General features: G+C 47.6%; 1 protein-coding gene across 10 annotated transcripts in view; it reads right to left on the minus strand.

The window, feature by feature from the left end:
* Positions 1–14024, minus strand: part of FAM193A (family with sequence similarity 193 member A) — a 147112-nt gene that overhangs the window by 86722 nt on the left and 46366 nt on the right. For 9 of the 10 annotated variants that reach the window (XR_010382135.1, XM_064488653.1, XM_064488652.1 and 6 more), the window contains one exon: positions 1706–1951. Coding sequence is in view for 8 of the 10 variants with exons in the window: in XM_064488653.1 (XP_064344723.1) it covers positions 1706–1933 (228 nt within the window). In the remaining 2 variants the exon portion in view is untranslated. Of the gene's footprint in view, positions 1–1705; positions 1952–14024 lie in introns of those variants that run through there. The other variant, XM_031438701.2, reaches the window with a different exon arrangement.

Below are 14024 nucleotides of genomic sequence, written 5' to 3' on the forward strand. Positions count from 1 at the left end.
TAATTCGGAAAGATACGTGCACCCCAATGTTCACAGCAGCACTATTTACAACAGCCAAGACATGGAAACAACCTAAATGTCCATCAACAGACGACTGGATAAAGAACAGACAGACAGACAGACACACACACCCCCCGAATATTACTCAGCTATAAAAAAGAATGAAACAATGCCATCTGCAACAACATGGATGGACCTAGAGATGATCATACTAAGTGAAATCAGACACAGAAAGACAAACATCATATGGTATCACTTACATGCAGAATCTAAAAAAATGACACAAATGAACTTATCAACAAAAGAGAAACAGGCTCACAGACACAGAAAACAATCTTATGGTTACCAGAGGGGAAATGGGATGGGGAGGGATACACTGGGAGTTCGGGATTTACAAATACTGTTATATACAAAATAGATAAACAACAAGGTTCTGCCGTATAGCACAGGGAACTATATTTTAAAAAATGGAAAAAAGACTCAATACTTTAAGTGGACACAGAAAGGAAACAAAAGTAGAATAACAAAATGGTAAGAGCTACAAGGACCCGAGGGTGAGAAGACTTAATCGACTATGCTACCTGCGTGGTCCCTAATGAGGGGATTCCAAATCCACCCATTTCTTTGTTCACTCATTCATTCATTCATTCGTTCACATATTTGGAGTACCTAAAATATACCAGGCTAAGCGCTGTTCTTGGTAAGAAAACACAAAAATGGCTGCCCTCCTGGAGTGTATATTTCAGCGAAGTAAAAAGACAAAGTGAGTAAGTAAAACACACAGAGCAGCGAAAAGAAGTGCCGCAGAGGGGACAGAGCAGGAGAGGGAGGCTCACGGAAAGACGCTGCGAGAGAAGTCGTCTTCTGTGCTGAGAAACAACGAGGTTCTGAGGTTTAGAGCTTTAATGAAGGCACTACTATACAAACTGGCACGTGAGCTGGGGTGCTGCCTTCAAGGGAAGCCTAAAACAGAAGCCACTGGCTTAGCGGCAGGCAGCAAGGAGACAGCTGAGACCCAGGAAGGCGAGGAGACTCATGCCGAGGAGCAGCACACTGCCACAGCTCCAGGTCAGGAGAGAGAGTGTGGAGGTGGAGGCTGCTGGCAGCGGCCGCGCGTGGCCAGGTGTTCAGAGAAAGACAACAGCTCAGGAAACAGCCAGCTGCGTGCAAGCAGAAATGGAAGGAATAGAAAAGCCCTAGACTGTGGGGCCTCAAATGGCTGCAAAAGTCAACTCCTTCTAGAACCCAAACAGCAGGTTTGAAAGCCCTTTCACAAGTAGGGCTGACTAAGACACAGTCTGGGCCAAAGACCAGATGAAGAGTGTGGTCTTCCCATGTAAGCCTGCTGGTCTCAAGACAGCTTAATTCAGCTGAGGCAAGAAATCAAGGGGAAAAGGGCTGACCTGGGCGTGAGAACTGCATCTGAGAAAGAATTACGAGTGAGTTACCAGCACACGGAACTGCCTACAGCAAAACACATGAAAAGCCTCCTAGCTTTTCAACAAACTACATCCACAAAGAAATCCTGAGACCAGACTGAAAAAGCCAAAACCTACCCTTTGGGCCCCCGAAGCTTGCTCACCAAGGAGGGCAGGCCCCAGCAGGCGGAGCAAGGGAACAGAAGATGGTGCAGGAGGGAGTTCCTTCCAGAAAGCAGACTCAAGCTAACTGTCTCACTGCCAGATGAGTCCCGCAACCCACTCACCGCTGGCTGGTCCAGGCTGCCGTGCCGCTCCTCCCTCTCCACAGTCCGCCGGCAGTCCGGGCACACCCACAGCGGCAGGTGCAGCACGCTGTTGCCCTTGGGAGCCATGGAAAGGGCCAATTTGCTCGCAGCCTTGAGCCCACTCTCCGAGAAGGCAGAGTCTTTCCGTTCGCTTCTGCACAGAAGACAATAGTCCCCAGCAGGGTAGGGTGGTGTTCTATGATTCATGCCAAAATTAAAAGGAGTCTGGAACAGAAAAAAAAAAAATCATTTTCAAAACATGATCCACAAAGTCAGAATCATTAAAAAACATTACATATAGTTCTAAAATTATAACGCACATGTGTATTTATACAGAAAAGCATCAAATGGGGAATTTGTTGAATAAAACCATACCTGGTGTTCTAGAAACTCATAATACATACTTCAAATAAAAGAGTAATGCTGCAAAAACCATCTAAGTAGGAGTCAAAAAGCTGTCCAATTAACCCCTTTGCCTAGACTTCTGTAGTACTTCCTCCCACATGCTGGAAAGTGTCCGTCTCAGTTCTCAGACTGAGAAAGCATCAGGACCTTCTTTGTTTTTTTACCATCAACAAAGTTCAAAGCCACTATTCTAGAGACGGCGGCAAATGAGCACTACGGCCTGAGTCGGCAATTCTGGCTTAAGTGCACCTGCAGGTCCTGACCACCTCTGAGGTGAGATGTCCAAGTTCCCAGAGTCAAGATGAACATCCAGGAGACTGACAGCGGCCACAGAGCCAAGACTGGCCTCCCGTGTAGCTAAATTCAACTCCAGCTACGACTTGGGTCCACTTTTTCAAATGGGTCCTAACCTGCAGGGTGAGGGTGGGGTGGGCGCCTCAGAGGTAGGAGGAAGAGGCAGGACCGTCACCCTACATCCTCTCTCAAAGCTCATCAGCCACCCTGCCAGAAAAGTAAGATTAGCTTCAAAAACGCACCGACAGCTCCCACATTTAAAACAGGCCTAAAGTTACAACGGCAACAAGCAGGGGCCGAGATTTAAATTCAAATCAGCAGGAGCCCAAGAGGGGTCGTCTGTACCTCAGAGGAACCATCCTGCAAATCCTCAAGAGAGGTTCAAGAAAGGCACACCTGGGCGACAGGTGACAGGGAAGCCAGGCACAGCCTTCCAGAGGCAGCACAACCCTGGCAAGGTTTCAAGTCAGAGAGCATATACGGGATCAAGCTGCCATGACCCACCTCCACCGCCATCTGGAGCGCCCCCACCTCGTACACATCAGGTGGGAAGCTGGACCAGGACACAGGCCAATGCTCTTCTGGCTGGAACGCCGCCCAGAGCCCCCTCAGCCCTCCCCAGCCAGCAGCCCAGCTCTGCCCTCAGCCCTGGGCTCTGAGGCTCATCCTGCACTTACGGTCACGCAGGCCCGGGCTCTGCCTATTCCCTGGACTACACGGATGCACTTACACGACTGGTGCCACAGCCGACAGAATGCTCTCAAGTGGGCCCCCGGCTCTGTCTGCAAAGCCTGGAATGACTAGGTATCAGGTGGCTAACAAGGGGGATGAATGAACAAATGAATAAATGAACAAATGAGTGATTAAAAGAATGAAGACAGCACCCCTAAGACGCAAAAGACAGGCATGTATATTCTTAATAAACCAGTAATCAAAACTGCTTACACCTGTCACATCCACAGGGTCCCCTGAAGAGAACCAAACCCAGCTCAGCAGCTGACTGAACAGGGCGCAGCAGAAGAGAACTGAGTCCTCCTGCCCACCGGAGTAGATGTCTTTCTCTGTCCCAACAGATTCAAGATGTCCATCACCGACCAACAGCCACAGCCATCAGACCTTTCCAGGCCTCCTTTGTGACCCAGGACAGGAGGGGAGGGCTCTAAGGTTACAAAGCTCCTTGGGTCAGCATCCATTCATCTGTCTGCCCATCTGTCTATCCATCCAGTGTTTACTGGGAGCCCACCAGTGTACAGGTCCAGACACTGAAGACACAGTGGTGAACAAAACAAAGATCCCTGATCTCAGAGAGCTAATATCCTCGTCAAGGACAAAGACAAGGTAAAAAACACAGAACACTCAACAGTGGTAACTGAGACACGGAAAAACACAGAGCAAGACTTTAGGTGTCTGCGGCTGGGGACGGGGCTCTTTCTTCACCGTGACCGTCAGGGGCCTTCCTGAGACATCTGAAGTGCAGGGCTGCAGATACGGGCGTTCCTGAGAGCAAGCACAAGGGCCCTGGGGCAGAAGCCTAGCAGGAGGCGGCGGAGGAAAGGGACGGGGAGCCAGGCATGGCTGACAGGGTGCGGGGTGTGTGCGGGGAAGGAAGGGGTAAGGAGAGCAGGCTGACGCTCCCTGCGCCCTCAGAGTGAGGTGGCAGCGAGGGCCGCTGTGAAGGCAGAGCTCTGCCATGGCACCAGCCACCAGGGTGGGAGAGGAGGTGCAGGGACGGCTCCACAGAGCCCGGGCTGAGTGCGGGAGCCACCCCGCGGCGGGGAGACCTCTGCCATCAATCCTGGAAAGCCGCTGCCCACAAGGCCTCCTGCCATCAGACAGCGGCAAGGATGGCAGCAGAGCAGCAAGCGCAGACAGAGCCGCTGCAGCAGGAAGCACTCCTCCTCCGCGAGGCGGTGAGGCTGCCAAGGCTGCGCAGTGGGGCAAGGAGGATGTGCTTCAGCGAGGCCCGAGTGCTCAGGAGAAACAAAGGAAAGACGGCCGGTGCGCAGGCGGCCCGGGGCAGGACAGAGGCCGGAGCTGGAGCGGCCGCAGCAGGAAGGCTGGCGGGGCCGGTCACCCATGCTGTGTGCCGACAACGAGGCTGAAGATTTTCCAACTGTTGTGTGAAAAATGAACTCTGGGAGGGTCACAGTGTAAGTGAGGATGTTCCAGACTTTTCCAGGCAGTGCTGGGCACAGGTGAGCTGCAGAAAGCAGAGCCATCAGACTCACGGGACTGTGTGCTGGACCCAGGGTGTGACTGGGTGGGCCTGGCTGCCCACGCGGTGGACGTGCCACCAGCAGACGCTGGACACGGGCCAGGCTGAGGCAGAGGCAAGAACCAAAGGTTTGCTCTGGGTGTTGTACGAGTGAAGTGAGTGTTACCCACCGACACAGCGTGGGGGGTTGTTTTGAGCTTTTGTGCAAATAAAATACTTGGGGAGTAGGGTGCAACTGGCCACAGAATGTGGGATCACCATACATACAGGTTATGCACAGCCACAGAGCGGGACGAGATGGCCCACAGAGAGGGTGGACAGTGTCCTATAGGAAGGCCAGTGCGCTCAAGAGTGCGGCCAGCCCTCCCTAGGAGGTGAGACTACTGTGCAAACCTCTTTCAGACACAGCAAGTTAACAGGCGCTGCACACACATGCTCACTCAACGACACTCGACTAAAATGCAAGTGACCACATGGTCACTCTCCTGCAATTAAGCGTGAGGTACAAATACAAATCCCGCTAGTCCTCTTAAGAACACTTCAGAGCTGCACTCAAGTATAACTGAGGAGCAGTAAGGGGAAAAGACCTCAAGTACGCGCCTGGAACAGTTCTGAGGCACTGACAGACCCTGTGGACACCATGCGACCATCAGGATGATGAGCGCCACGCCAGCTCCCAAGTGTCCTTGCGCCCCTCTGTGCCCCTTCTCCTCACTTCCTCTCCCAACCCTACGCACTCCCAGGCCACACCGGACTGAGCTCTGTCTCTGCAAATTACTGTGCTGCTTCTAGAGTTGTGTGTCCACAGCACCGCACAACACAACTCTCTCTTGTCTGGTTTCTTTCACCGAGTGTCATATTTGGAGATGATTCCTGTGTGTACAATGAGTTTGTTCCTTTTTTTTTTATCACTGAGTAGTACTCCCCAGGGTGGGTAAGCCGCAACTTGCTCATCCATTCTCCTGTCTGGAAACATTCAGGTTACTTCCAGTTTTCCACTGTTACAAACAAGAGCTTTAGCTGCTATTAATACTCATGTACACGTCTTGCTGTGGACACGTGCTTTCGTTTCGCTTACACAAATACCAAGGAATAGAATGACTGGGTTGTCTGGTAGGTGCATGTCTAACTTTTATGAAATTGCCAAACTTCTCCCAAAGAGCAGTGCTGAGGACTTCCAACCAACCCATCAATGGCTGCACTGCTTTAGCTGAAGCCACTGTGGTAAGTGTGTAGTGTTGTCTCAGTGTGGCTTCCCTAATAATATGTTAATTATCTTTTCGGAGCCTTAGGGTGGTGTCTACTCAAATTTTTGGCCTGGTTCATCAATTTTATTGTTCTTATAACAACCAGCATTTGGTGTCATGGATTTTCCATATTTAAAAATTTTTTGCTTTGTTGACTTTTGCTTTTATGTTATTTCCTTTCTTTGGGTTGCTCTAGGCATAACTGGCTCTCTGATGTTCTACTTTAAGGTGGCAGCATAGGTAATTGAGCCCTTGATCTTGCTTGAAGAGGTAGTTAATGCTGTAAATTTCCCTGTTTAGCACTGCTTTGGCTGCACTTTACAGAGTTTGATGCGTTGCATTTTCATTCTCATTCAGTTCAAAATACTTTCTAATTTCCCTCTTGATTTCTTTGACTCACAGGTTGTTTAAAGTGTGGTTTTAGTTCCCAAACACTTGTAGTTTTCTAAATATCTTTCTGTTACTGATTTTTAAAAAATATAGTTCTGCTGTAGTCAGAGAGGGTACTTTGTACAACATTAATTCTTCCTAATTTATCAGTACTTTGCTATGGCCCAGAGTTAAGGGCTACTGCAGTAAATGCTCACTCTGCTTACAGGAACGTGCCCGTGTGCTGATGTCACCGGGTAGAGCGTTCTGTAAATGTCTCTAAGGTCCCGCTGGCTGGTGGTGTCATGCAATGACTTTCCACTTACTTTTTCTATGAATTACTGAGAGAGGCAGTAAAATTTCCAATCATAATTACGGATTTGTCTATTTTCCCTTGATGTTCTAGCAATTCTTCCTCCACATATTGTGAAGCTTTGTTACCAGGTGCAAAACTGTTCAGGATTGTTACGCCCTCTTCATGAACTGCCCCCGGCATCAGCAGGACATGACTTTCTTCACCCTGGTAAGGTTCTCTGCGCTGGTGCTGATTTGTCTGATACTGATACAGCCACTTCCCCTTTCTCTTCAAGTAAGCTGTGCATGTCTTTCTCTGACTTGACTCTTAGCCCACTTGAACTTCTGCATTTGAAGTGAGTTACCTGCAGAAGGCATATATTTGGGTCTTGCTCTTTTCCCCAGTCTCACAACCTCTTTAAATTGGGACATTTAGACCATTTACGTTAAACACGACTGCTGGCATGCTTATTACACCCACCATCTTAGTCTCTAGTTTCTAGTGATACATTTGTTTTTTGTCCCCTTTTTCTTCCTTTTTTAGAGGTAAAAAATTGAGTAATTTTTTATGATTCCTATGTCACCTCCTTTGTTGGCTTGTGAACTCTCTTCTCTTTGCAGCGGTTGCTTCGGTGTGTACAGTGTACATCTCACCTTGTTGCAGGGAGCCATGAAGTAAGACTGCATCACAAACCTTAAGAATCTTACGCTTCCCCTCTCCTGGACCTTCTGCATGCCACACCCTTTACATCTACGTAAAGACCTCGTAATTCACTGCCACTTTTGCCTCAGCAGACAATTATATTCTAAAGTAATTCTTAAAAAGTGACCTGTATCTTCACAACTTCGAGTGCTCTTCCTTCGTTTGTCTAGATTCAGATTTCCACCTTGTGTCGTTTTTCTTCTGCCTGAGGGCTTCCTTTAACATTTCTTGCGATCCCCTCGTCAAGCACTTGTTCAGCTTTTTATGTCTGAAAAGTCTTGATTTCATCTGCATTTCTGAAGGTATTCTTGCTGGTTTAGTATTCTAAGTTATGTTTTGTCCCTGTCACCACTTTAAAGCTGTCTTTATCTTCTGGCTTGCAATGTCTCCCACGAGAAGCCTGCTATTAGCCCTATGGTTCAATATATAAGGTCTCTTTTTTCTCTAAATCGTATTTAAGTCTTCTTTTAATCACTGTTTCCCGCAACATAGCCATGGCGTGGCTTGGTGTAGTTCTCTTCATCTTTCTTGTGCCTGAGGCTCACTGAACTTCTTTAACTTCTGGCTATATAGTTTTCACCAAATTTAAACATTTTTCATCCATTGTTCTTTCAAATATATATATTTATATATTTATAAATACACATATTTATATATGCATTTTCTCCCCCATCCCCACTCTTCCCTTCAGTGACTCCAATTATACATACCATGTAGTATGCTGTTTAAAGTCGTTTCACAACTCACTGATGCTCTGTTCTTTATTATTATTGAAGTACAGTTAGTTTACAATGTTTTGTTAATTTCTGGTGTACAGCACAGTGATTCAGTTCCGTTTTATATATATATATAAATTCTTTTTTGTATTCCTTTTCATTATAAGTTATTCCAAGATATGGAATATAGCTTCCTGTGCTGTACAGTAAGAACTTGTTTATCTATTTTATATATAGTAGTTTGTATCTGTAAATCCCAAACTCCCAATTTATCCCTCCACCCTCCTTTCCCTGCTGATAACCATAAGTTTGTTTTCTACATGATGCTCTGTTCTCTTTTTCAAAAGTTCAGGCTTCATCTCTTCCATGGTTCTTCGACAGTTTCTATTGCTACCTTTTCAAGTTCACTAATCTTTTCTTCTTCAATGTCAAATCTGTTGCTAATCTTCATATAATACATTTCTCACCTCAGACTGTAGTCTGCAACTATAGATGCTCATTTGGGTTTTCTCACAGCCTATGCTTCTTCCTAGTACACTCGTGCTCTCCTCTGTCCTCCTGAGCACACAGGACACAGCCGTAACTGTTAGTGTTCCTAATAACTCTGCTGCACGTGTTACTTTTGAGTCTGTTTCTACACACCGATTTTGCTCCTCAGGGTGGACTGCACTTTCTTGTTTCTTCCGCGGCATGCCTGGTCGTGTGTGACTAGATAAGTCAGGTGCTAGGTCCTATTTTACTCCTTCAGATATTTCTGAGCTTTGTTGTGGGCCACGGTTAGGTAATCTGGGCAGAGTCTGGTTCTCTGAAGGCTTGCTTGTAAGCTTTGGGAGGCAGGATCAGAGCACCTCTAACCTTGCCCACCGCCGAGGCAATACCATCCTGAGCACACACTGGCTGGTGGGAACACCAGCTGTTTGGGACCCCGTATGAGCTCCAAGGATTGCTCCACTACTCACACCCAGGGTTCTTCCCTCGGGCTCAGAGTTTCTACACATGCACGTGCTCATCGGCACCCAGGGGAAGGCCTGAGGGGAATGTGTGTTTCTCCAGAGCCCTGTTTTTCTCTTTGCAGCGCTCTCTCTTCTGTGGCACCCTGCCCTGCAGATTCACTGGCCTCCTCCAACTCTCAGCTTGGTCTCCTCAACTCAAGGAAACCACCAGGCTGTTTGGGCCGCTCCTCCTTCTCCGACAAGCCATGACCTGCAGACTCTCTCCAGGCAGAAAGTCTGGCCAGTCCTAGGGCTCGCCTCGTTTATTTTCCCTCATGGATCACTGCCCTGTGCCGACTGTTATCCAACGTTGGAAACCTGGGGTGTTCTGTCCTTCCCTTGGGTGTTTAAGGGAGGAGGAGAAATCAAATCCAACTACGCTGATTATAGTACCAGTTCTAAAAAGTACCAGAATGAACATAACTAAACAAGTGTTGTCCTCCAAATCCTACACACACACAGGTAGATAAAGTATATCTATATTAATATATGAAATATACATATATAAGTGTACATATACACATACACACACAAATGTGAGGGACCAAAGTAACCAAGAACAATTTCCGCAGGAGTATGTGCGTATTCCTAGGACGGCAATGTTGCTGAGAGTACTTGAAAACATCACCAGCAACTGAGCCCCACACCTACGGTGTAAACTACTTTAGCCTCTTCTGAGTGAACGGGTTTCCACTCTCAGGTAGAAGCTGTCACTTGTGGCCAGCATTTGTGTGTAACAAAAGACAGCAAATCACAGTACTCATTTTCTTACTAAGCCTATACTCCAGTTCATAAAGTAATCTCTAAAAAGAAATTCCAAATTCAACATGAAAAACTCAGACTTACTATTTAAAGACTTTACAGGGAAACTTCTTACAGACAAAAAGAAAACGTGGCATTTCGGGCATTAAAATCACTAAAAGCAATAGCTTCTCAGGTGACAGTGGCACATCTCAGATCATACAGCCCAGTGAAGGCTGAAAGCCAGGGTTCTCATGTACACAGTACACGAAACCAACCATCTCCCGCCCAGGACACTACACAATTATCCCCTCCTGACTGGTCCCCAGCCTGCAGGTCTGTCTGCTTTCTGCGTATCTTCTACCTCCTGTCAGGAAGATCTGTCAAACTACACATGTGAGTGGAACCTTCCTCTGCTTTGAACCCTTCAAAAGTTCCCCCTGCCTGAAAGGATTGAGCATGACATAGAAGGCCCTTAGTCACTTAGTCTCCACGTTGTTACCCAGTTAAAACTCCTTCCAATTCTCCACCCCTGTCCCATTCAACCGTGGGCTGCAGTACATGCCACTTCCCACCCTGAAGCACCACCCCCCTCCTCCACCAGGCAACTGCTCGGCGTCCTCCCAAACCCCACGGTGGCATCATTCTTTTCCTTGAATTCTGCCCTCCTCCAGCACACTCCCTACCCCTCAGCCAATACAAGCCACCATGTGGCTAATTACTCAGCTCCTGTAAACCTCTGTGCTTACACATTCCCTTATGTTTTCACATCGAGTTCCAAAAAGCACCCAGCAGACAGCAGGTATCTAGTAAATGCTCACTGAAGGAACTGAAATGACTAGTTCAAATCAGTAACTCACATTCTGTCTCCTCTAACTACAACTTTCCTTCCTTATTTCACGCACTATCTTTTGCCAGCGACCGGTGCTGAAGTCCAGGAACGTGTGGTCATCCCGCTGCTGCTTTCCCGAGCTCCGCCTTCCCACAGCATACGCAAGCTCCACGAGCAAGTGGCACTGCCTGAGAAATAACCACTAACACTCATATTTAAGTTCCCTTCTAACTGGTTACCAAAAACTTGACAACAGAATCGTATCATCAGTTAAATGCAAAATTACCTTACGTATTTAGTGCTTTGTAATATATAATTTATGCAGCCTTACAGAGCACACATTTAGTAACTTACAGATTTCAAAGCTGTCCCCTGGAAATTCAGTAAAATTCAATAAACACTAATTATTGATTCTGTCTTATTATATTATTATAGTATCCTTTTTATAGCTAATGTGAAAATGAGTTTTCTTTAGGATTTTTCATTTTAGTTTACATATTTAAAAAAATAGAGAAAGCCTAGAGGAAACTGCAACCATTTTTCCTTACTGCTGCAGGTTAACCTCCTGAATTTGCCCAGTCATTAACCACCAGTGGTTCTACAGAAGTAAATGGGGTGGCTTTGTGCATTAATGAAGGCATAGTGGTTTTTGCTGTCTGCCAGAATTATGGTTATTTAGAAAGGTTTTACGCATGTAACTGTTATTAGCACGGTTTCCCCAAACAAATGTAGTTGTGTGTAAGTCCAATAAACAATGTAATTACTGTATGTTTTGATGCTACTTATCTGGAAGAAGGTCAACGTCTAAGGAAGCCTCAGCACAAGTCCGGACACCAGGGCAAGTTCAGTATCACTGCTCCGTCACCTGCCAGCACGGCCACCCACCCACTTATGTATTACAAGAGATTTCAGGTTTCTGCGGTCAAGCTCCACGTGGCAAGAGAAACAGAACTTGAACTTATTAACAGCAGCAAGTCAGACAGTTGAAAGACTGACGGCCCTGGAAATATGTATTTCTTACATGCCTCTTCACCAGTCTTTAAAATACAACCAATCGATTGCAGTAAAAAGCTGGAATCAGAGAACTGCTACCTTCTCAGACTTCAGTCTGCATCCCTCATAAACCTAAAGGCACCTGAAAATCACAGTAACCAGTCATTTTGTACAGGATGTTAACAGTCTTTACAGCAATACCCAGGGGGAAGGGGAAAAAAAATGTAAATAGAACAGAGGCTGGGAAAAGATTTTAGTCAGAGACCCTGAATGTGAAAGCCACATTTGAAGACTGAATGACCTGAAGTAATTCCAAAGGCAGCCATTCACATGGTGGGTGAGCCCCAGTCATCAACACGGCCCTGCTGACACAAGCAGCGAGGCCAGGGGTGGTCCCCTGCATCCACCCCCCCCCCCGCCACCATCACCACCACACACTCAGCACAGAGAGGTGGCTGGCCCAAGGACAAGCAAGCCAGGGGCTAACCAGGGGCCTAGAACACCATCGGCCTCAGATGGTGCTGGCCTTCTGCAGGTCCCCTACTTCCCACAACATAGAGATGGCAACGCTCCGTCAGTCTCCAAGGTTGCTACTAAAACTGGTATGGCCCAAGACATTCACAAGATTGGGAGATGAGTTGGGGCCACGGGAGGGGTAAGAGTGTGAGGAACAGGGAGGGTGCCTCTGGGCAGGAGCTGGACAGGAAGGGGAGAAGATGCAGGCATCAAGCCCGGGGAAGGCGGAGCAGAGCTGACAAAGAGCCACGGAAGCAGGCACACATGGGCGGCAGGATGAGGTGGCAGGGCTGCGCACGCCTCATCAGGGGATCCTGGCCAGAGGAGCAGGCGCCTGTCAAAGCATGTAGTCTCCTTGGGTCTCATAAGGGGGACACTCTGCAAACATTTAAAGACTACAACAACACTTGGTGCTGAGAGAAGGAAGGAAGACAGGTGTACTACATACTGCTGAGGGGGGCATGCAGGGCCAACAAGCTTTCTGGAAAACAGCTTGGCACTGTGTTTCCACAGGCTCCCAGCCATCTGCCTGCACCTGTGCCACTAGGCATCTCCCCCTATGTGGGCCTCCTCACTGGGGGGAAGCCTTCTGCTTCGGCACCAGATCCTGCCAAGATGCCCTTCAGAAGGTGATGGATAAATACACTGTGGTACCTCCAGACAGTGGAATATTATTCAGCACTAAAAAGAGATGAGCTATCAAAGCATGAAAAGACACAGAGGAACCTTTAATGTATATTCCTAAGGGAAAGAACCCCATCTGAAAAGGCTGTATGATTCCTGTATGATTTCCTATTCTGGAAAAGGCAAAACACTGCGGACAGTTTAAAAATCAGTGGTTGCCAAGGATAAGAGGGGAGGGAGTGTGCACAGGAAGAATACAAAGGATGTTTAGGGCAGTGAAAAGACTCTGTAAGATACTGTAATGTTGGATATATGTCATTATAAATTTGCCTAACCCCAAAGAATGTACAACACCAAGAGTGGACCCTGATGGAAACTACGGACTGGGTGATGATGACATGTCAGTGCAGGTTCACTGACTGTGACAAACGGACACCACAGTGGGATACTGACTTTGTGGGAGGTTGTACATGTGTGAGGGTATGTGAGAACTTTCTGTATTTCCTGCTGAATTTTTCTGTGAGCCTAAAACTGCTCCAAAAAAATAGTCTATTAAACAACCCCCTCAGAGACAGGTGAATTCTACAGCATTTTATTTAACTCAGTATACCCACAATATTATCATATTAAAGGTAACCAATATAAACTCTTAGTGAGATATTTTATATTCTTTTTTCATACTAGGTCTTCAGAATGTGGGGTGTATTTCACGCTTAAAGCACCGGTGCTCAGTGGCCACACGCGGCCGGGTGCGCCATGCTGAAGGCTGCAGACCCGTGCGCCTCTCCAACCCTCTCCTTCCAGCAGGGCTTCTGCTCCCCACTGGCCCTCCAGCATCGCACTGGGCCCATCACCAGACGGCATGGGGCTCACCTCCCCCTACTTGATGTTCTTTCTTCAACTGCCCCCTCGGCCATCACACCTCCTGGTTCTTCTGAGAACCCGCTCCAAACCCAGATGTTGTGACTGAGCAAAGATGGCACATGCACTTCTCGGGACCAGGACTCCCGACTGCAGGAGCAGTTCCAGGCTCACTCCTCACTCTCTCTTCATAGTCTGAGCCTCAGGCTCCTGGCAGGGTCCTTGTTTCAGACAAGATATTGTCCTTCCCTCCCTGGCAACTTTCAAGGGAGAAGAGCTGAAGAGAATGCCTTCCCCTCGGGCCTGTAAACTGGGGTGGTGCCTGCAGGAGGTACAGGAAGAGGGCTGGCTGAACTCCCGCTTCAAGGCCCAGCTACGTCCTAATGAGCATCAGAAAACAAACTTTCCTAAAAACAGGAGCTCCAGAAGCTGAAAGGGCTGGCCAGCTGGTGACATAAGGAGTCCTCGAGCCCAGCGCTGTCCTGACAGAAGGAAC

This window comes from Camelus dromedarius, chromosome 1, assembly GCF_036321535.1.
Source record: "Camelus dromedarius isolate mCamDro1 chromosome 1, mCamDro1.pat, whole genome shotgun sequence".
In the NCBI taxonomy this organism is placed as follows: domain Eukaryota; kingdom Metazoa; phylum Chordata; class Mammalia; order Artiodactyla; family Camelidae; genus Camelus; species Camelus dromedarius.